We start from the raw sequence: 25190 nt of genomic DNA, 5'->3' as shown, positions 1-25190 counted from the left end.
GTGCTGGGACAGGTGGCTGCGGGCCCCGTGTGGGGGCCAGCGGGCCCGGCCAGGCCCTGCTTGGGCCAGGCCGGGCCGGGCCACGGCCATCCTGAAGCCATGGACCTGTTCCAGCCGTGGAACCCCCCCCACTGCCTTGCCGTGGGCAGCCGGAGCAGCTCGGCTCTCCCCCCTCTCCACTGCGATAAGAAAAATTCAACATTCCAGCTGCAAAGCTGCAAGGCCGAGGTGAGAGTAACCCTTTTACTGCTGTGAAGAGCTGAAAACCTGAGGGAAGAGAGAGAGGAGATGCTTAAAGCTGAAATTCTGTTGTGAAGCTATGATATATCAGAGTATCCCGTTGTAATTCCATGAAGATCTGGGGGGTGGAGTGTTCAACTCGTGAGCAAAAGCACCTGCGCTGAGATAGGCAGATGCTGACGCCGCTGTAATTTCATGAGAAGTTTGGACAGGGAGAGATGGACCAGATGAGGACTTTTGCTCCAAATGGGAAAGGAGAAACCTCAGTCCCTAGAGATGAACCAGATGAGGACTTTTGCTCCAAATGGGAAAGGAGGAAACCTCAGTTCCTAGAGATGAACCAGATGAGGACTTTTGCTCCAAATGGGAAAGGAGGAAACCTCAGTTCCTAGAGATGAACCAGATGAGGACTTTTGCTCCAAATGGGAAAGGAGGAAACCTCAGTCCCTAGAGATGAACCAGATGAGGACTTTTGCTCCAAACGGGAAAGGAGAAAACCTCAGTTCCTAGAGATGCTCCCAGAGATAGTCCTAACAATGAAGATGAGGAAGACCCTTTGCTCCCAGGGAAGGAGAAGGGCCTCTGTTTTTGTTTCTGAACGGCTCAACCTTAAAATGGTACCCCAAAACACTTCAAGAGTGGACCCTCGAACGCGGGAAAACCAATTGCTATCTGTGTGTGACCTTGAACAAGCTGCAAGTCGGGGGAAAGGACTCACACGCAGGCAGAGAGACTCCTCTTCCTAAATGGACTGAACAATATTTGGAAGTGGGCGGCTGTCTCGTTGTGATGATGTTTTCATAGCATGAGCAAGAAGAGACTTCTCTTTCTAAATGGACTGAACAAGGTTATTATGGCAGTGGTAAACAGACTGAACATCTCAAGGGTTGTCTTTTTACATTATCAGTGGGAGAAGGGAGGAAGGTGGGGGGAGGAGAAGAGTTCTGAAGGTGGTATAATTTTTTTTTTTCCCTTCTTTTAGGTCTGTTAACAAACTTCTTTATATTCTTTCAAGTTTGATGCCTGCTTTGCATTTCTCCTAATTCTTATCTCACAGAAGATAAACAGTAATGAGTATTTTAGACCAAACCACTACACCATGATATTTAATTGATGGACATAAAGTGACAGCAAGCCTATGCATGACAGTCAAAATCCTGGCTGTTACAGCCAAAGACTGAACTTCCCTTGAGCTCAGCCCCTCTATTCTTTCAAGTACAGTGCCTAACAAAGTTGGTCAAGGTTTTTAACGTGCCAAAGTTAAAAAACGTAAAACTGACACCCAAGGCTGAAACCGAAGAAACAGCTGGGGGAAAGACATACCTTTTCCATCTATTTTTCACTTGCAACTTGTGCCAGAAAAACCTGCACCACACTGCTCTCTCCTGCCTGCATGCGACTAGCACATTCCCAAAGGTGTCAGCAGCTGCACAAGACTCTATAGATCCCAGCCACAAATGCCACTACCCCAGAGAACACACTACAGTGCAGAAAGACTGATCCCCAGAAGAATCATCTTTTGCAACAAAACACAGGGAAATCACAATGGATAGAGAAGAGGCAAAGGAGATGTGAAACCAGCAGCAGGAAAGAAAAACAGATGGAAGCTATGAAGTGGAGTAGGAGAGTACAATTTCTGCCTTCAAGATAACACAAAAGAGAAAAGAGAAGAGAAAAAACACAGGGAGAAGGCCTGGGTTATGAATCAATTAAAAAGCTTTCTCATTCCAAGGTTGTCAACTGAAATACAAAAGCAAGCCTCAAAAAGCTTTACTCCTCATTGCCTCTTTTTCTACTCCTTAAAAAATCCAAAACCGACCTAACAAAAAAACCCCAAAACCAACAAACAAACAAACCACACCAAAACCAAGGAATTAAGAAGCTAAACTGTATGTTTGCAGAGCAAACCAGTACTACAAAGGACTTCAAAAATAAAAAATAAAACCCAACAAATTAATTCCTGTGCTTTCCACATCTTCCTTTGTTCACTGTAGTCATGTTCAAGGAGGTCTCTCCATTTCAGAGAAACTTTATTCATAATCTTCAAAGTATTCTTCTTAGCAAGTTTCTTTTGAAACTTGAGAAACTGAGTAGACAAGGTTCTCAAATACAATCTCCTGCTGTTTCTGAAGCAGGTAACGCTAACATCTTTGCGGGGCGGGGGGGGGAAGATAAAAAATACCTTATTACTGCTGACATCCTTCATAGTGGATAACTCCAGCCTTTAACTGGAGAACAGAAATGAATGCCAGCCTCCAATTACAGCAAATTCCATTTAAATTTGTATAACAACATGTCACATTTAACTACATGAATGAGGATCTCATTTTCACCTTACGATCACTTTGTACTTCTAAAAGCCCTATTTCTATGTGTTCCAATAAATTTAGTTTCCACATTAAGAGAGGTAGACCGAATATGTAATATAGATTCACTAAGATCTTGGGTCTAAATTTAAACATTAAGTTAATGTAAAAAAAAAAAAAGACATATGAACACCTTGCAATAGCTACTCAAGTTGGTAAAAATTGCCGGTTCTTGAAATACAACCACTAAATATAAAAATTATTACAACAGACAAAGCTCAGTAAACACAAACCAAATAATCTATGAAGAATAAAACATTAACCTTGGTTTGTACTCATATGCTCATTGGTATTGGTGCCAGGAATGATAAACGGAGGGACACAGTAAGCAATTAATAAGATATGTGCACTTCCCCTAGTTTAGTTCTTTCCAAATTAATTCAGATCTTCATTTTAGAAAAACAAAACAAGGAAATCACTTACTTAAGACTGAAACTTAGAAGAAATAACACATAAAACTCACTTGAATAGTCAGAAAGAAAATAATGATCTTCTTACAATTACTATTCAAGGCTTATATTAGTTTCTGGAAGCATCAAATAACTATGAATTCAAGGAAAAAAACACTATTACTAATGAGTATATAACAATACTGCAGTACATATACACTATAAATATCACAAAAAGAACCAGGTTTATGCTCATTTCTCATCATGACAAAAGGCAAGAAATGTAACAAAACCACTGTCACAGGCAAGGACCTGAATCTGATGTCGGGGGAAGCAAGAAGAAATTAGGTGTGAAACATATGCTATATGTTTTCTGAAATCCTTTCTACAGGATATTTGTTCCTGAGGAGCACTGCATGAAAGAGGCTAATTTGTTTCTCAGGAGTGCATTTCATCTCGCCAATTATTCCTCAGTCATTATTTATCCTAACACCTTTCTGGGAATTGATTGTCTAGAGAAATCACACCAGCTGACTGTCCCAAAGCACAAAAGGAGCAGTCCCTTCCCTTTCATTCTTAATTTGCTTAATATATCAGTTTTATGAAAAAAGTCAGAACACTAATTCCTTTTCATAGCATTTTTCTTGGTTGTTCTGCACACTTCAGGTAATTGTAGGCCATATTCTACGTTTGCTAGGCCTTCAGTTCAAGCATGAACAGTATTTTATTCCCACCTTCTGAAAAACGAAAGTCTTGGTTTTTTTGTTGACTGTTCATTTGTAAATAAAAATTTCCTCAAGTAGAAGTGCAAGGAAGCTAAACCAACATGGAAGACTTAAGCTCTGGCATTACGCACTGCTGCAGTAAAGAAGAAATTAGAATTAAAATATTATATACGATAGTCTCTGTACTAGTAAGTCTAAGGAAGCTTTCAGATGGACCCAGCCTTACCTGTCCTGTACCCTGTATTGTTGAGGTACACTGCAAACGTGCGTATTTCATGCTGAGCCTGCCAGGATGGAGAAGAACAGTTCTCATTGTTAGTGTAAGTGTTGTGGTTGTGGACATACTTCCCCGTAAGAATAGAGGAGCGAGATGGGCAGCACATGGGCGTTGTCACAAAGGCATTGATGAAATGAGCCCTCCATGTTCCATGATACGTCTTGTTTTATTCATCACTTGCATAGAACCTGTAAGAGGAAAAACATTTCAGAATTATTTTCTTGTTTCAGTCACAAGAGCTATGTAAGAGCTCGGACGTTACATTAGAAACCAGAAGGAAGCACAAGTAGCAAGGGCATTGTTATCTCTGACTGAACCCAAATCCAGAGAGGTTACTCCTGCCTCAGTGAAGTTCTCCCACTGTTTCAGTAAGGACTAAATACTGAAGTCCCAAGTAAAGATTTGACTCAACCATGTTAACATAGATCATAATGCTTCTTTCATTTCTCTCTCTCTAAATTCAAGATTTACAACTGTAACTATCTGCACCACCTCCACAGCCTTTCTGGAGCTGCTAATACTGTTCACCCTAGTACTGAGGGTGAAAAGCACTTTATGCAGAAACCCTGACCAAAGCTTGCATGCTCTTTAAGTGTTATCTAATCTTTGGTTTCACAAGAAACCTGATACACTACCTTTTGTGCCAGCCTTATGCAAAAGGCTGAGGGCTGTAACCACAGAATCATTTCGTTTGGAAGACTATTTAGTCCAAACTACTGCTCAAGAAGGGTCTGCTAGAGTCGTTCTCTAGATAAATTATTCTATTCCCTAATGTGAGGTATTAGGAGGTATTGATTTCTGTAATTGTCACTGAACCAAAGACAACAAAAAGCTCCCATAATAATTTCCATAACGAGTTCAGTGAGTTCTAGCTATCTGCTTTATCCATTCTGGTAACAGACTTACTATCTACATCTTCTTAGGCTTGATTCTGCAGATCAGATTTTAGATGACTACTCAGGGCAGGTAACACTATGTATTACATAACTATTGTCTAAAAACAAATAAGCAAGGGACTTGAATAAATTGGGGCAACATGAATAAAAGTCTTTGACAACAATTACTGAATGCCACAGTGCTGCCAAATGGTTTTTCTGTTTATTTAAGACAAGGTTTGGTCAAGACTGGATCCTTACCATAGACATCCACCTAGCTAAATCTGGATCCATATTAAACCCAGAAACACCAAGAATCAGAGAAACAAGAAATTTAATTTCCCTGTTCTATCAGTGCCTAATAGTTAAAACTGCATCAGAGCAAGTTAGGTAAAATTTTCTTGATCTAGGAAGAATTCCAATTTTGTAAAGAATTCGTCATGGTACCTGTCAACAGCATGACCTTGCAAAGGAGATTAAACCTGTTCATCACCAACCCTTCCTTCTTGTTAGGAGCAGAGAAAGCCAACTGACAACACGTAGATGAAGGTATGGGCTCATGCTAGAATAGGGTTGGGGCTAACTTACCCAAGGCTGAGTTGGATTAACCGTTCAGCTTTAATCAATGCATCCTGCAACCATCTGGCACAAACTGTGTTGCTTCTGTCAATAATGCATTTAGGCTTCTTCTAAGCTCTTTATGCAGGGATTTCATTATGAAATTGCAACAGTAAGTTGATTGATACAGAGCACACTGATATAACCAGGAATCAAAACCTAGAGGGAAAATGGTCTCAAGCCACGTACAAAATCTGACTCTCTGGCACCATGAAGGAAGGTTAATTGCTACTGTAGGTCATTTCACCTAAAAACTGCCATGGTATTAGTTTGAGACCACTTGTTTGGAATGAGTATTAAAAAAAAAAAAAAAGAAAAATTACAAATCCGTTTGTGCATTTCTCGGGTCGGAGGACGACGCATCACTTTGTGACATGAACCAAGGCAGGTTATTGCACCGTCCCCTTAGAACTTGCTAAACTTCACCTATCAAAAAGGAGTTTCTGAAAAAAGCAAGATTTACTCTTTTGTTTCTATAATAGCTGTGTATTAAGTGTTAATGCCTAAAGGTACTAATAACGCAGTTACAATTAACAGCTAATTATACACGATGTGAAGCCTGAAAACTGTGCATGTTCCTCTGTGTTGTCCCTATGAGCTAGCCCAAGCATAAACAGGCAGTCTGAAAGAATGTTTTGTCATCCCAATATTGAAATACAATTTAACAACCCCTTTAAATGACAGAGGCATTTGTGCATTAATAACAGTACATGTTAAGACTCCCCTTGGGGACAATAAGCTTCTTTAATAAAACTGCTGTAATGACAAGGCCCTATATATCAACAGTCTTTAACACAAAAACATATGATCTAATCTGCTTCTCCAGTTTGAGAACTAATAGAGAGTGACAGGGCAGTGGAAGGTAAAAATCCAGCATACTCTTCTGTATAATCTTAAATAGGGCAGCTTTAAATATTTTAAACAGCATTAAAATAGCCAACCAAAACTTATTTTCTTCAGTTTGCCTCCAATACACACACATCCATTCTCTGGCAAGATTACTTATGTGTTTATCAGCAGCTGGAACCTCACTGCATCACCTTTTGAGCTAGAAAACCTTCTGAGGTTTTCACTAGTGGATGTACTAGTGGCAGTCATGCTTTGAAGTGTCAATACTTAATTCAGAAAATGTTCTGTTACTCATCTAAAACCACTGATAATAAACAAAAATCTAGCAGTTAAAAGTGAAATTTCTAAGCCATTTTAAGAAAATATCCATTGGACTACTGTGAAAATACGGAAGTTTAACTAATTTGATGTATTAAAGTTACTCAGTGAACAACGCTAAGCAAAATCTATGTTGAAATTTCACTTGAAATGTGTGCTTTCCATAACTTTGCTTCACATATCTTCACTGTTCACCTCAGGGATAAAAGCTGATATTTTGACTAATATTAATGGAGAAAAAATACCAATTATTTATGAAATAATACTGACTTCCTATTAGTTGTGTTTTGTTGTCAGAGGGAATAATTTACACGTTTTAGGGAGCTCCAACTGTTGAAGAACCTGTATTAAGTACCAAGTGACTTGTCTACTCCGAAGCACAACTTCAGAAGTGTTTTCCAGTAAACTGAACCCCAGAATTTTAATTAACTGTCCCCTAAAGACTTCTCTTTTAATTGTATTTGAAACTCCTTAGACACCCTTTTCACATCTTCATTTCCTTTTCTTCCTCTCACATTTAACAAAGCTCTAAAGCCTAATCTCCACATATGGTAAGAAAAATCATCTTCCATGCTATTTTTGTAGCTTTTCAGAGGAAGGTCTCGAAACATACAAACCACTTCCCACTCAGATTTCTCTAACATGGTTGAAATACCCCCTAAATAATCAGATCTTTCTCCAACTAGATTATGAAATGAACTGGTTTGTTAAAACCATAGCAAATCCAACTAAACTGGAGATGCTGAGTCCGCCACACAGGAGACATTCAGCATTATACTAACTTGGATTTAAATGGCTCTAATGGGGAAAAAAAAAAATCTTTGTTCCTAATTAATTATTCCTTGTCAGTATATTCCTTTTCTTCATATTATGCCTGTCAATACAACTCTTTTGATTAGACAGTCTATCAAATACGTATGTGTCAGTAGTTCTTGGCGTTCTCATTTGTCTTTTCCCATTTGTATCCACTACAGTTTACACTCATTCTCCTTTGATGTTCTCCAGACAGTGTGCACTTGATCCATCAGCCCTTCATCCGTATTTTCCTTCTTTCAATACAAGGCTGAGGTTTGGTTCCCCAAATAAAACTCATGATTAACAGCAATGCGAATTCATAAAAAAAAAAAAAAAAAAAAAAAAGAGCTGTACTCCTTTCAGGAAAGGATAACATTGTCTTTCTGGTAAACTCCACCTGCTACTGGCCCATTGCTAAATCTATCTTTAAATAAATAAAGGAAAGTGTCTTGGGGTGGCTTTATGATGTTGCATCCCACATCACTGTTCTACGCCCAGAAATTAATTTTGTGCCTTTCTATGACTTTCAATTGAGCTTGAGAGGGGGGGAGAGAAAGCCGAGGGAACTTTCAAAGCAGTTTACAGTTTGTTTTCAATGACACAGATAAAACCCTCTCTGCGTTCAGCAGCGCCAGGAGCGGGAGGAAGCACCATGCTTGCTTGCTTTTCAGCCAGCTTTCGGCTTTCTTTTTCTCCGGCAGCAGACAGAGAGTTGAACTTTTGTTTTCCTGGGACTTCGTTATTTTCCCTTCTTCTTTTTTGGACTGTTTCAACATCAGAACACATCAGGACTTTTTCCACCAAGGTGGAGGCCCTGGAGGAGGGGGCCCCACCCCGTCCCAACTCTGAGGAGGAGGAGAGAGGCTACCTAGCAAAGGACTCCAAAATTTTCCCAGGTTTTCTCTCTACAGCAAGAGGTTTCATTATTTAGCATTATTATCCTCTTCCAGTGTGTTTGTCAAATAAATAGTTTTTATCTCTTTCACTTTCCTTCGAGAAAAAAAAATTCTTTTTTATCCTGAACCTGGTGGGGCAGGGGTGGTTGTAACCTGCCATCTCTCAGAGGATATATTTCCAAATTTGCCCAAACCGGCAAAGAAAGGCTGTTAAAGGCACTTGAGATTATGTTGTATTCCCTTTCACCTCCAAAGTAGCTACAAAAGAACAATGAAATCTACAACACCCATCAGTTACAGAATATTCTTAGGAACAGATGAAATCTTACCCACAGCTTTCTTCCCTACGCTTTCATAGCTTCCAACTTTTCCTTAGCTTTTATTTGTAATTCATGTCCTGTTTTGATCTTTCTTAAATGCACTAGCCACAATCACCACAAATGGCAATTTTGATTAACTTGGACAGCTCACCAGACAACAGACAAGAATAAAAATTAATTCAAACAAATATTGGATCTCCCAAAGCCATTAGTGGCAAATGATGAGTATCAAATCTCAGCTTCATCAAATGGATTTTCCTCAGTTAGATCCTAATTTGCGTGGACACGTGCCCATTATCCTTGAAACTGGAAAGCATCAAGTTACCAGAGAAGCGAAATATACTCCCCAAAGGACTTAGACAATTGCATCAGAAACACAAAGGGTGGCATAAAATAGAAGATGATACATTTTTCAAGACCTTCCAACCCTGCAAGGTAAAGTACTTAGGTTCTTTGGGATATGCATTATTGAAATTGCTTCACTTGTGATCCAAATAACCATTTAAAAAAAGGTGATGACAACAACAACAACAAAAATCTTCTGATCCTGCTAATTTGAACTGGATTTAATTTGATGACATTACTTCCATAGCAGGCTTTCTTACCACCTCAGAGAAGAATGTGACATCTATGATACTGGGGACGCACAGTAACATTGATACAAAGGAAGCATCTGTAAAAAGACTACCACATTGCTGTGATTAACTTCTCAACAAGATGAGTAAGTGTATGAGAAGTACAAGTTGATTAATTTTGTGTTCTATTTCTTCTGTGAGATCCGTTTTCCAAATTTTTCTATCCATGCTAGAAATCCAATGCAGAAAAATTTGGTGGCAAAACTCCCCCCGCCAGACTACACATACACAAGTTCTCATTTTTCAGATGACCCAGGCTTTATATACACTTAAGAGCATAATTCTAATGCAAAATTATTAATGTTAACTGGTTTGTGCTAATCACTTCTCATAACTAAAGACAGCATTTGGTAAATACAAGCTTGTTCAGGTAACACAACAAAAGCCAAAGTCTGTCAGTTAATCCATTATTCCAAATCATTAGGCAAAGCATGTGTTTAATCTTCATCTCCTTTCTTCAAAAATTAACATAGCGTTGATAACTCAGCAGAACCTTCTCACTCTGCGTCATTTTGGTCAGTAATGAACTACACATCTAAATGGACAATTACAAGAATAGTATGACTGTGTTAGGTAACATTTTAGTAAATAAAATGAAAATTGTGTATGTAATGAATGCCTGCAATTACACAAAAGAATTTGGGTAGTTACATGGTGCAATTATGAATTTAAACCTACTGTTTTGGCACGTAGCTTCCCAGGTTATACTTGCAATTGCCAGAAGCAAAGTTTAGGTGTTTAGATGAAGACAGACAGGCATGAATTGTGTATTTCCACAGGAACAGGAAAGTTAACATTTTGGGACTAACTTCTGCTGTCCCTGAATTGCAGGCAGATGGAAAGGATGTTCTACATAAAGGCAGGTTAAAACTTGTTCTTCCTATCATTTTTCACACCGAAAAAATTTCTTATTTTGAATGCCAGAATCTAGCTTCAAGAAAAAGCAGTGTCATACCCATTGGCTAAAATTCTCTTTATATTAGGCTCTTACCAAGTTCTACATCCTGATCATCAGTAAGAACAAGGATGATGTTTGGGCGGATGTTTCTACGGTCTCTTTGAAATCTTCCCTTCAGACGTTGATTTAACAGGAAAGCTGAACTTCCATCCAACAGTGACAAAACAGTCATCATGAATAATCCAAGGACAATACTATGCTGTGCCATGTTGTGCTGATTTAATGTTCTCTCTGAACAAGGTAGCTTAATGGCTTCTATTTCTTTTTCTTTGCAGGTCTCCTATAAGGGAGAGGGAAACAAGTATTTATCTATATTTTTACCCCTCTGCACCCATCAAGGAACAGCCAGCTGCTCTCCAAAGAAGTAAAAAGCAATATACTTGAAATAATCTTAACTCCTAAGAAAAAAAACTAACCAAACTCCCAAACAACAACAAAGCAAACACTTATTTTTCTAGTGCCAGCTAGAAGCAGAAAACCTGAAAAATTATATTCATAAGCTGTTATCAATGTAGACAACGAAATTTCACTCAAAGCTCAGATTTGGCAGCAAGTTCAAGGATTTAGCAGCGTATCAAATTCTTTTGCTTTCATACATATAAATAGCAATCATCTTCCTTCTTCTTCCTTAGTGATCCAAGATGTTTTCAGATCACATTTTTGTTAACATCAAAAATGCAGATGTTGAAGAGAAAAACCCCATATCTATCATTATTTTTAAACAGGACTGTAGCAAAATTTACTGAGCTAACAACATATTTGCAAAGTCATAGAACACTCAAACAGAAGATTTGTTATACACTGATTTATCTTACAAAGCCATTAGAGAGCAAACCTGCCCTGATCTTGGAACTATGGTATGATACTGTTTGAAGTCTACTACAGTTTTGATGTAAGTGCGATATCCTTGAGCATTTCTGTTGGCTTCCAAGATTATATATATTTTTAAAAATATCATTATTAATAATGAACACATTTGAAGGCCCATTACTTCAAATGTTTGGGAATGGATGCATCAAAGTGACTTGCACTGCCTATGACTTAATTGCAAAACAGAGTATATGCCCCAAAATAGACTAGATTGCAAAACAGACCACATCTAACTGGTGCTACTCCTATTAGTGAGTATAAAAATAAAAAATTCTTAGCAATTCCTACAAGGAGATTACAAGAAATGAATTAGTATGCTGAAGAACCTTTGAAATCACAGTTTTGCTCAGTCATCTTCTGATATAAAGGGATCTTCTCTTGCTTTCAGAAGTCAAAATAACAATATGAAAATGTACTGAAAATATCAAGTACTAATTATTTCATCAGATACATCAATCAGTGAGTCAGTTTTTTATTAATTCCCTGCTTGCTCCCTGTCTTTTCCTGGACTGGTGCCAATGATCTCTTGTAAGAGAAGAAAAATCAATTTAAAATGACGCAAGAGAGATTATCTGTTTTTTGTAAAGACCAAAAATGCCTGAGCTGAAAGAACATAGCGCAACGTGTTTTACTCTAAGAAACCCTAAGAAGCCCCTTGGGAAAACGGTTTTTACTCCAGCAGATTTTTTCCTAGCCACATTTTTACTTCATCTCTGACAGCAACTGCTCTTTGAGATAAACTTTCTTGATCAAACTTTTCATGCAGTAGCAAAACTACTGGTCTGAAAAATTATAGTCAGTTTCTATGCTCATATTAGAAATGTATATTGAATTTTCACGTAAGTCAACAGACACATTGCTATACTATGACAGAATATTTATTAAGGCTACTTTCCAAATTTGCACACTAATAGGGTTTTGAGGAAATGAAAAATCCTCCTTGCTTACTAGTCCAGTGAGTTTCACAGGCAGGTGAAGTTAACTTTTTCCCTAGAAACTAAAACTTGATTTAAATATCCTCACACTTGCTCCAATGGGCAGGGAAAGAGCTTTCAAATTTTACAGATGCAGCTTTAGTATCTGCTGCTGCTGCTCAGAAATCTGCCAGGCTATAGCAAAAGAAACACTGACAAGTCCAATGAATTTTCATTCCTTGTACTCAGAATTCCATCTGCAGCAGTACAACTGGGAAGAATCATGTCAATGTGTTGCTACTGTCCAGAGTAGTCAAAAGCAGCTTGAGAAAGGAACCTGGATCTGTTTCAACAGGGAATATAAAAAGAAAGTTTGCTTAGCAGGCACGTATTCTTAGACACGAGCTTTTTGAGGGGGGAGGTAAAGAAATGCCTTCTGCTCTTCAGAAATTATTACGCATGTACTTTTGCTTAAAAAAATAAACTGACAGTATAGATGTTTTCATTACACACAAACGTTTTTCTGAAAGGTCTGAAAGTTGATGTGGGTTTTTTTTGAGAAGCCAACAGCTTCTCAAAATAATAGCACTTACTGACTTTTCTTGCAGCATTTGGAAGGCTGTCCGTTCTTGCTATATCTGGTCGTAACTACCTTCCCTACAGTATTGTGCATTTAACAGTCTTTCTCACAATTTTCTCTTCTTTAAAACAAATGCATGTTTTAACCTCATGACCTCATTGCCTCTCTCCCCTCAGCCTGTCTTTTCCTCACAGTTTATTGCCCCTCACACACTCCACTTGTAACTAAAAATAGAAGCTGTCCCCAGCTCAGAGAGCTGCTTAAATATCTATGAAATAATTAAGACATTTGGGGACGCACATAAACTGCTCTCCCACAGCTATTCTATCCACACTTGTATATTAATGGTTAAAAGAATTAGTGATCTCTGAAAGGATACTGCAAGTGGAAGAGGGAATTTCATGTCAAGTACAACAGGCATCTTCCACCAAACCTGTTATTCTCACCCCCCATCCTCAATGAGTATTTTTCAGCTATTTTGATGTGTTATGTTCCTACTGTTATCAGGATAAGTACTCCCAGGAATCAACTCAAAGTATGTAATTATGTGCAAAAGTCATACCAATAACTAGATAAGAAAATTAAAACAATTTTAGAAAATAACCTATTTCTTAAAGTATGTTTTCACAAGACATACATGCCACAACTAACAGCATATAAGCAGTACAATTCAGAAGCTAGCTTTAAGTAGTTATCAGAATAGCAACACAAGAGTGTCTCTCATGGATTGCCAAATACAGATTGGGTTTTTTAACCCCTAGTCTTTGGTGAACTTCCAGGAAGAAACATAACAAAGTTTCTATTACCAGTTCTTTTCCCATTTCTGTCAACAAGGTTAATCTGCAACTCACAGATAAAGCCAGAACAGTTCCACAGCAGTGCCCCAATCTGCCTTCACTTTTAGCACCCTCTCCAATGATGCATTTTGATCTGAGTGGTACAGGTAGTCCACTGCTCTCTGTGCCTCTGCAGGCCATCCTCCAGTATTAAAGATGCTTAATCTGTAGTGGTTCTCATGAGAATTCGGTACACCTCTTATTTTCTTCGAGATTACACACATGAACTTGACAAGTCTGGTCGCTCATGTTTTATACTTACGAAAGTGCTATCAGAAATTTATGAAATCTTCAGATGGGTCATCAGCTGAGCTTTACTAAGCCTATGAAACCTCTTAGAAGGCTGCTTTTGAGAAAGCCTGGTCCTCTTCCTTTCTCCTTTGTGGCAACACAGAATGTTACACTAACTCACATTACAAATGTTGAAGAGATAAAGCCACACATTTATTCCATTTATAAAAGAACTCAGCGGAGGGCTGTTTCCAAGTAGCCTTTACACCAAGGAAAGATTTGTTCTTTGTAACACTGCAACACTGCCCGCAGTAATTAATGTCAGTTCTGCAGCAGTATAGGCAGAATGCACGGGGATGACTGATGTCAGTTCCACCTCAGATGGTATTTTTAACACGCTATTGATTAGTATTGCTTGGCACAGATATAAGAGGCCCCGTGTATGCAAAATTAGTAACTGACAGAAGCTTACATAGACTGGTGTTCCCAACCTCACTAATCCAAGTCCCAGCACAACTGTCCCATGCGTAAACTCAGTGCCACTTCACTGAAGTCAGGTAATTCAATTATTACAACATAACCAAGAGTAGCATTTGACTCTCCTGTAACTCTGTATCAAAAATTTAAGCCCCACTTCAAGTCTACTTCTAGAAAGCTGCTCCTAGTAATGTTTACATTATTCAGCTTGGGGTTTAGTTTGTTTTGGTTTGTTTTTCCCTTAAATAAGTATACTGCAAAACACTAAATACAGAATTGGTATGACAAGTTCAACTTGCCCAGCAGCCACCACAGAACAGGGTAACTGCATGTGAGCCACACAGTGGAACTACACAGTAAGGGAAAACTGGCTAGAGAAGCAACACACACCTGCTCTCAATATGGCTAGAGCCAATACCAGGTGTATTATTTAAGCAGATCTAGGTATGTCATTTGCCAACGTTTAAATTCATTGAAATACATGGTGCTAGAGCCATTCCCTAGCAACCAACCCAATTAAATCCACTCTGCCAGTTAAAAGGATTCAGCTGTGCTGCTGTTCTTTTAACTGGTGTCACTCCTTTGCTTTGGTTATGCTAGGTCTTTTTTCAATAAAGCTGTCAACCATCACTTCAAAACATTATATTGTGTTTGTAAGAGATAAACACATTTTTATATGTGGATTGGGAAGAATCTTATTTGCAATCAAACAGGGGTCCCAGGGGAAGACTAGTATCAACATTACTGCTGTAATGTAACAACATGCTGTGTTTGCTTATAGTTTTCTACTTTCTGGTTTTTTTTTTCCCCAGGCAGTCAAAAATTTATGAGAACGTACAAAAATCAAATCCCCAGTGCTAAATGTGACTCTTGAAGATTACAGTTGTGCTGATTTACAGGAATCACAACAGGAACAGAGCTTCCAGACTACTAGAGCACTGAATTACTATTCAGGCACATTCTTCTGACTTGCTTGCCTTATGCTGGTGAACTCTGTACAAAAATAAATATTTTTCAGAGAAGCTTGGTCACATTACAAAATCTCATTCATATTTTGTAACTTTATTTTAAATAAAACAGAACTATAAATTAGTTATAAATTTCCCTGGGACCTGATATTTTAAGAAATGTTTTAAGCAGCTCAATCTACTTTCTTTCTGTCAACTGCTTGCAAATTACTGTTTCCCAGTGACACACAGAGAATTAATTAGTCCTCTGATAGGTTAAATTGCTGTTTGGATCCCCCAAATCCACAATAACAAACACGTTTTTCTGCACCATATGCAAGAACCAACAACAACTTGAAAGAAACAAAGAATTATTTTGCTATTTTACCTATTATCATCACATAATTACATATAATAGATGCAGTCTTTGACTTTAAAGATAATTATATTAGCTTGTATTAAGTACAGTAATAACCACAAACTTTTACTTCTGAAAATACCATAAGGAAATGAATGCAAGTGCTTTAAGATAGAAAAAGTAGGCAAAACCAGTTACTATTACACAAATACGTTCTACCAAGTAAACGCATTTTTTTGTAGCCGTATACAGAGGAGGAAAAAAATAAAAGTCTCACTGTGTTTATACAGCTGCAAACACACACAGGCGTTCCGATACACGCATTACCCGGATCCGTCCGGTGATGTGCCAAACGTGAAGCTGAGCGCTACGGCATCAATTGTCTTTTGGGAACTGTTTTCCGCATAGCCCCGGCCCGGCGCGGCTCCCTCAGCCCGCACCCGCCGCGGCCGGGCCTCACGAGGGGGCGGCGCGACCCCTCCGCCCGGCTCGCAGCCCCCGGCGGCAGCGCCCGCCCGCCGGGCCGGCAGGGCCGCAGCAGGGCGGGGGAGCTCAGGGGAGCTCCCAGCAGGGCTGGCCGCGGCTGGCGACACCACATCGCCCCCGGGCCCCCTCGCTCAACTTCCAGCCCCACCCGCTCCCTATACAGCTCCCTTAGACCCTCCACCCAGGTTCCCCGCGATGGCAGCCTGGCCCTGTGGCCAGCAGCTCCACCAGAGGCACGGCAGCCCCGCCGTCCCCAGCTCGTGAGGGGGGGCGGGGGCTGCAGACCTCCCCTCCAGCGCTCCCCACTTACCCGCGGAGCCGGCGCTCAGCCGTGCCAGGCCAGGGCCGGTGCAACCACCGCCCGCCCGCGGAGCCCGGGGCCCGGTGGCGCGGGAAAGCGCATCCTCGGGCCGCGGTGCTGGGCAGCAGCCGAATCCCGTTTCCCGAAGACGCGTTTAGAGGAAGCGCTCGGGCTGGTGCTGCCCCCGCCTCTTCTTCCTCCTCTCCCTTCTTCTCCTTTTCCCGATTAAAAAGTTCATTTACCTCGAGGATCCTCCCCCCGGGATTGACGCAATGCCCAGCGGCGAGCAGGGAGGAAACCTGTTCTACCAGCCCCGGGCTCGTTCAAAATCCAGCGGCAGCACCGCGGCAAAGACGATGGCGCAGCCCGGCGCGCACGGGGGAACCGGGGAGGCCCCAGAGCCAGCCCCGCTCCAAAGAAAAGGGGCCGACGCTGAGCGCCCGTTGGGTGCACAGAGCCTTTAAAAGCAAAGGGGATAGTTCATGGGGGGCGGGGGAAGGGGAATGTGATTGCCCCTCATAGTCTGTGCTCGTCTTGTCTCCTGTCGCTAGGTGTTTGCCGAGTGCTGCCAGCCCCACGCAGCAGCTGCCCCCCATCCCCAGCTCTGTGAGGCGGAGGACGGAGGCGGCATCCTCCAAAGGGGCTGAAGGCCTGCGTCTGCCCCGGAGCCTGGACCGAGACACCTGTGAGGAGGGCCTGAAGGCTTCTAAAAGGTCATGCTAACACAGACCCCGTTCCACTGGTGCAGTTGAAATTAAAGGGCTCAATATTCATGAGTAATTAAGAAAAGCCTAACAAAGCTCTTCGAGGTAGGGACTGCGTTCACAGCAGGTGCAGTCTACACGACTGGCAACCAGTTAACACTTTACTCCTGGAACTTGTTTGAGTAACTATCTAAATCGTTAAGTTCTTCAGTGGATTCTTTAAAGACCTCTTAAATAAGTATCTTTCAAAGATACTAGTAGATTACCATGTTAAAAAACCTGTAAGAATGAAGCATTTTCTTCTAGCATTCCCATACTGATAAGTGTCAGACATGCAGCACAGGTTACCCCAGAACTTCCCAACCCTTCTTATTACATCTAATATTCTGTTCAATCTATGATGTATTAGGACTTTTGCTTTAGAAGAAGCATTGCCTCCAATGGTCTCCTCTGGACTTTGCTGGAAAAGGCTAACAGTCTTGAACAGTTTTTCATTGTCGGCTCTGTTCTTGGCTATGCATAGACAGATCCTAAATTAGCAAACAATGTAATAGCACACTCCCTCCAAACACAACGATCTCACTGCTAAGGTACCAAGTGTGCTCCTGTATGTACAGGAATGAGCAATATAAGTGAAACACTGTATGTCAGTAAAACACTGTTCACACTAGGGGCTGCAACAACACAACTGTATCGGGATAAATACGCCACTCCCTAACAGGGAGTTAAACTAATCATAGACCCATATGATGTGCATAAAACAGGAGCTACATCTCGCTAACATTTTGATAACATTCTTTTATTGCTTTCTGAGATAACATTCAACCTTTGCCTAGCAACTTTCAACTCACAATGAAACAATTTACAGACAATTACTTTTACAACACACCCGTGAGCCAGAATGTTCTGATTCTGCAGATTTTAGACTTGAATTAGTGTCTAAAGGCAGCTGAGTCACCCAGAGTCAAACAGCCTTTCAGGCCAGGCACAGAACGAGGAACCCGACATTCCTCTGTCCTAAACACAGGCCAACGGTTTGCCACCGGCAATATGCAACCTCTACAAACTAAAAAAATCCCTCTAAAGGGACTGCAAGCAGTAACTACCAAGCCAAAGAAAATACTAAGTTTGCTATGGTCCACATTTCACATTGGAGAAGAAAACTGATTATCTACCTTTATTTCTAGAGGACTGTAAATGGGATTTTCCATTTTAAGAAACACATGACCTAATACTAAGCTACAATGTCATTAATATGAACTACAAGCATCAAAAGATACTAAGACTAGGATTAGTGACATCAGTATAGGAATCTAAATTTGATTTAACATCACTGGAAAATGTCACAATAGATTGCTCATTTCAACAGAAGAGTATGTTCACCTCACAGGGAGCGCATGTAATTTCCATTAATGTTAATGGGAGTTATGCAAGTGCATTAAGAGGATAATACACCCCCTGGTCTGAGACAACCCTGCAAAGTGAAAGGTGCTTCCTCTTCAAGAGAATGGCATTTCCATCTCATGCATTTCAAAAGAACTTGTTCTGGCACAGTTACAAAATAGGATGGGTAACAACTATTATGCATCCAAACTTGAAGCAGTTTAGTGATTTCAGCTATTTTCCTATTGCCAAAAACTCAAGGGATAAAGATGTATTTAAAACACTATGGTTTATTTGAAGTCTAAGGCAATAAAATCATGTGAAATTACTGGTAAAACGAGAAGGTCTGAAAACTTACTCGTGAAATGATGAAGAAATCTTTTAGGTATCTCGTTTTAAAACAAAGTCATTTTATTAACTACCTGGAAAAGGATTCCATTGATGTATACGGATCATCATGGCTGAGTTCAAAAGACAAAACAAAAAAGCAAGATCATTTGCTTCCACTGCCAGACCCGAGATTTTACACCAAATGAACTTCAGATTTCTCCTGCAGCATGGCATTGAACAGCTTGAATTTATTTTACTGCACCTCAAATAACAAATGTTGCCTATTATCTAAATAATTTGTCTAAAATTATCCTAGGATTTTCTAAAACATAGGATATAACTATCAAAGTTAGGAGAAAACAGAAGTGCAGTCATTTCTTTAAAAATCGCACATCCATCTACATTGTTAGCTGGAAAAATTCCTTTAAACATTTAATCTGCAGATTCTCTGTCCGCCTTACTCTCAAGGTGCACAGCACAGGAATACATATGGAACAACGCATGTGGGACTATCAAGTGAACTATGGAGCTGCATGTAAAGGGGAACCACTTTGATCCACCTGGCAGATAGTGGGGGTCCACAGCATTATCTTTTAATTAGTCCTGAGACAACAGCTAAAACTTCAGGGTGTAACAAGCAGTCAGGGGAACTGTCATGAGGAAAGGGCAGCATGTCAATGATACAGAGAAGCAACTTCTGGGAAACAAGAAGATGGTCAGAAGGAGTCCAGAAGTAATTTTTAAAAATCCCAAAAATAGAAGCTAAGCAACATGCTGTGTGAAGCATGTCTTTTTCATTGTTGCCAAATATATTGTGCTTTCAGAGCTTGAATATTGTCCTCATGTTATAAGAAACAGGAAAAAAGGGCTAGCTTTCACACTTCTACATACTTAACCATGCCTTCTAACTCCTCTTCAGACTTGCTAATATTTAGCTTTATAGTAACCCATCACACGTAAACCTCTCACACCATTAGTCATTTAGATTTCTCCTCTCTGCTTTCACATTTCTTAATGTCTATCAAAGTAAAGATGGCTTTGAGCCATCTTTTTGCTTTTCCTCAGTATAAGTTATTACAGTAATCAGTCCACAGTTATAGTAATTACACTGGTCAGAGCTCTTATGGCAGAGTTTATAGAGTTTAATTTTTTACTACTTTAAACAACCGCATTTCAGTTGCTTAAAGTGTGTAAATACTACTTCAACAACAAATCAAAAAGCTATTAGGAAGGCACAAACAGCACAATATATTCCACTCCTTGATCCTTCACATGACATGTGTTTTATATGACAGACTCCAGCTCAACATGATTTTATAGGCAATTGCTTGACACCTGTCTTTTAAAGTCAAGTTGCACTTTCAATAAATGTTCAGTCACATTATGGGGGAAATGGTTTATACATTTTCAGGTACTACAAAAAGTGAAAAAGGGGAACACTGACAGGAAAAGCAAAGGAGAAAGAAAAAAAATGAAGTTTGATTGATCCAAATGCTAAGTATTACATTCTTCTGTGTGAAAATAAAGATTAAATATATTACACTGTATGAACTTAGTTACAACTACGAGTTTGCAACACTTAATATAATTCTAGTTTAATACTAATCAAATTAATTTTTATCATAATTCACAACAGTGAATGCAAGCTATTCAGCAAAATATTGAAGCAACAAAGATGATGAGGAGGATGTAACAACAATGAAAGTAACACCCTAGTGCACTGACAGAAGTGATAACTTATCTTTCTGGACAACAAACTGAAAACAAATCCTTCCTGCAATGTCAAAGAGAAATTCCTAAGAAAACACTAGCAGAATCCCAAAGCTCACACATAAAATTAGTATGTGTGTCCTGAGTATTAATATTATTAATAATGCCCAAGGACGCATCTGAAAGATGAAGAACGTCAACTCAAAGAACTATTGTTGGTCACACAGCCCATAAAAGGAAAAAGAACAGTAGCCTTTTTTTACCCCATTTATAAATGACCCTTAAAATAACTGCCTGTAAGTCAGCAATAATTCAATAATCTATTTTAATAAAGAATTTTTCTTTTTATAAGGAATTCATATTTTTCTTTTATACATCCTGATCTTGTTTTCCTTTGTAGGCTTTCAGCAGGCTGTACTACAGTGCTCAGACTCCCTCCTGTTCCAGTTCCCGATGTTTTATGCAAATGGAGCAACAGACCAATCATCAAACACACACATTGTTTAATTGATGATTAGCTGCAATCTCAGCACAATTTGGTATGTAATGCAAAATGCGAACGACTCCTGTATTCTTTTTTTTTACTGAAAATTCTCCTACAGAAGACAACAGCCACTCCCTTATCTAAATAACATTTCCTAACAAAAGAGTAAAGTATGTAATGATAAAATACTATCTAAAAACAACTATGCTCTGATTTGAAAGTATTAAAGCAGAAAAAGGTATAATCAACTGATAGAGAGGATGGATAGAACAGCAGGCCTCAACGCGACATTCACTCTTTTCTGTGGTTCCCTGTGCGTTTAACTTTAGTCAAGGGTCTCTTTGTGTGACCACCCTATCTCCATCTATCTCCAGTAGACCAGTCCTAGCACCCTGAATGGTCACCTTCATGTCCTGCCTCTGAACATTTCACAAACTGGCACAGGCATACAATCTATGTTACACACTTTTTGCCATATGAAGGTTTTGTTTGCAGTCTTTAGGTTCAGCTGAATTTGATGCACCTACAGCAGAAGTACTTTCACTTACAAAGACCTATCCTGTAGGCACGAAGTCCAAAGGGATGCACCTGGACTTCACCTCCATTAGGAAAGCTGTGTTTACTCACTCTGCTTTTCATTGTCTTCTAATTACTACCGTTCAGCAGTTCTCCCCATCTACCTCAAATACTTTAAATAGTATTATAGATACCTTAATCTGACTGTATATTTATATATTCTAAGCTGGGCTTCAAATGGACAATTGCAAGAAATACTAGGAGAGAAAATTACACAACTGCCTGCATTTCGCACATGCAGGAAGTAATTTTCCTGTTCTCTTGCCTCTATAGCACAAGTGAGGCGAAGCTTATGGTGGGATGTGATACCTGTTATTAGATCAACTGCTACAGATGGGAATGAACAGACACAGCCTCAGGCATATCAAGCACTTCTTCAGATCTGAAACAGAAGCAGCTATCTTCAAAGCTAAGCTGCTCTGAATTTAACTAATGTTTTAACCAAGCCATGTGAAAAAAAAGTAGCTCCTATCTCTGATATAGGAAGGCTTGCTAACAAAGAAAAAGGAGACAGTTTGGATCATTAAAATAAGGTAGTAACTCATCTGCTGAAAAACACAGACTTGTTACTGAGCTGGGAGAAACCAGGAGAGAGGTTAAGAAAATTACAATACCTTTAAAACTGGTATGTCTAGTAAGTCTATAATTTTTACCTTTTATCAGAGTCATGAATTTTAATATTAAGGCTTATCTTTTGAAGGTGCTTTGTGGATTTCCCTTGAGGGTCAGGACTGATTCATCAGACATAGAGTAGTCACTTTATGAGAAATGTTCACCTACCAGTCACAGGCATCTCTCTTACTGATCATCTCCAAGGACCTTGGGGATTTTTTGATTCCCTTTGTGTAAGGTCATTTGGGGCATTTGGGTAGGCAGGTTACTTTCCTCTAGAGACTACAGAGATGTATCAGCAAGTAGATATACAGTTTTGATAGTGTTATGGTAGCTTCATTACTCTCAGTACTGATAATGTGCTGTTTTTTGAAAGATATAATGCATACCTTTTGCATTCTTAAAATACCAACTATTACATTTTTGAAGAAGTTGCTTTTTAATAACAAAACCGTTTCATTTTTTTCTACCACGTATCAAGGGTAGAGATTATTTATATAATGTTTAAAGGACACTAAAGCCATTCAAATTCTTTCTACTTCATTCAAGACAAAAAAGACACTGAAACAGACACAAGTGCTGCCCCTGGCTAAAGAATGCTTTACTTTCATTTCCAAAAAGTTAAAAATAAAGTTGAATCTACATGTAAGCTTTAGCATCACTCCCCTACCTTTAGAGTTTACAATCTTCCATAAGGTTGAGACAAGATTCCTGCATATGAAAAAACCTAGATCATGACTACAATACTATACCATTAATGGCAACTGACTCAGTGATGCCTCAAATCATAGAATTGTTTGGGTTGGAAGGGACTTAAGGATCATTCCTTCCAACCTCCTGCCATGGGCAGGGACACTTTCCACTAGACCAGGTTGCTCAAAGCCCTGTCCAACCTGGACTTGAACACTTCCAGGGATGGGGCAGCCACATCTTCTCTGGGCAACCCATGCCAGTGTTGCAGGTGCTACCCTCAGACAGAAGAATTAAACATTATGGTTGCCCTTCTGGCTCAGAATACGTTACTATTTCTGATCCTTAATTCAGAGAGAAATGTATTAATAACTAGAAGCACAGTTTATTTTTCTATCACTGCGAAGCTCTGATATTATCAGTAAGCAACAAATGACAGGTATCTTACTTACAGTAAGTCTCATTTACACCCCTAAAATACAGAGGACTGATTTTTCAGAAGTAGTAAGCAGCCACGCAAAACAGTTCTGAAAACTTACGTAGTTTTTCTTAGGTCCTGAAACTGTAGTTGAACACTCTTCATGTCTGGCAATGAAACCTCTTTTATTTGTACTTCAGTTCACCTTATGTTATTTGTATGCCTCATCACTCTCATGATTGACTACAGTGGCAATTCTTGAGAATTCTTTGAGAGCCCCAAAGTACATGCACTACTTCCCCTGCCAAACAGGAGTGTCTGACATGAGAATATCTGAGTATATTTCCACAGGACTTTGAAAGATTATTTTTCAAGACAAGACTGGATGCTCCCAGTTAGAAAAATTTTTTACCATACACTGAAAAGTTGGTATGTAAACTGTAGACACAGAGCAATAAATTCAAACATTTAATTTTGCATTTGGCTCCCTTTTTTACCCGAATAAAACTATGTAGTATCAACAAAAAGCTTCTGGAGGTACCTATCAAGTCATCACACAGATTTTTACTGACAAAAGTGGTAAACCCATGAAAACTAAATCGTCTTTCAAGCATGAATGATATTAAGTGCCAGTTAGTATTTATAGCTCAGCATTAAAATGTTTTAAGTTTTGTTTACTAGCAAAGAAAGAGGTCAGGACAACCATTAGGCTTAATAATTTCCAGCTGAATAGATTTTAAAAAAGGCCAAAATCTTTTGTGAAGTAAAGTGGAATGTTTTATCTGAATGAGCTCTATGGCAGTATGCAATTCCAAAGCAGATTTCCTATCCCCAGTACATTTTTGGCTTTGGTATTTCTAAATGCACACAAGATCACACACCAAATTTTGTTCTTCGATCAGTTAATACACAGTAACTGAAATAGCAAAGTATACTTTTCCAAGAAGAAAGTATTTAAAATGAACAAAAAATATTGCACCAAAAGCTCTGTGATACCCCTGCTAAATGAGAACCTATTAATCAGTCCCAGTTTTACGATTAAAACCTGTAAAATTCCCAGAACAATTTTAATTTTTTTTTTCAAACTATCTTGGGGATAAAGTTCTTGCAAAACCCAAGATAAGGAATATCTTATCATAAATAAGATTTTTGGCCAACACTGCAGAACAGTAAGATGACATCTGCAGCAGGACTCTACATTAGCAATGGCAGGGTAGTTCAGATCTGAGGTCATTATGCAGATAAATTAAACTTTACTATCCTTGGCTTTTCTTAGATGAAAATATAAAAGTTATAATTCAGTTACTTTTTTAGCTTAACTTTTACGTATCTCTAACAGTAAGTTTACTTCTTACCTATTGCTTTTCATAATTAAATCTCGAAGAGGTTTACAAATTCGGTATGGAACATTTGTAATATCCACTGAGAAACTGAGCTGTAGAAAGGTAAAATTACTTACTCAAGGTCAATTCAATGGGTCAGCGACCCATCTAGGAACAGATATTCCGGGCTCCAAAACACCGTTGTATTTACCAGGCCAACAGCTTCCAACTTGAAGTCCAAGGATCTCTGGGGCTCCACAGGTTAAATTTATAGGCTACAATATATGTTATCATTTGCTTTGCTTCCCATAGTTTCTATACGTGCATCAGAACATACCAACTAACCTGTGATGACAGCTCTCCTTGATACTCAGGTAATTATGCTCTGAACTGTCACCCATTTAGATAACTACAGCAATAGCACAGGGCTAAAGGCAGATGCAAATACACACAAATAAGGCTACTGAGGAGCAAGCATGAGACCTGCCCTGCTCTCTGGGCACACAAAGAACCTACATGTGTGCACATGCACCTACTGAATGTCATCTAAGGTATGCTCCAGCTCTTACTGCTGTGGGCAATATGCACATGCTTCTGGGGAAGCAGGATGAGCCAGAGGAAGGGGGAGAGGAGAAAGGACAAGGCCACTGGTGGGGCACAACGATCAAGGAGATAAGAACCTTCCCACACAACGCACATA

At 39.3% G+C, this 25190-nt stretch overlaps 1 protein-coding gene across 1 annotated transcript in view; it reads right to left on the bottom strand.

The window, feature by feature from the left end:
* Positions 1-25190, bottom strand: part of SULF2 (sulfatase 2) — a 126370-nt gene that overhangs the window by 52564 nt on the left and 48616 nt on the right. Inside the window, 3 exon segments of the mRNA XM_032126987.1 lie at positions 3947-4135; positions 4138-4185; positions 10295-10541. Of these exon segments, the coding sequence (XP_031982878.1) occupies positions 3947-4135; positions 4138-4185; positions 10295-10541 (484 nt within the window).

This window comes from Corvus moneduloides, chromosome 17 (genome assembly GCF_009650955.1).
Source record: "Corvus moneduloides isolate bCorMon1 chromosome 17, bCorMon1.pri, whole genome shotgun sequence".
NCBI classification, from domain to species: Eukaryota; Metazoa; Chordata; class Aves; order Passeriformes; family Corvidae; genus Corvus; species Corvus moneduloides.
This window is presented reverse-complemented; position numbering and strand designations above follow the sequence as displayed.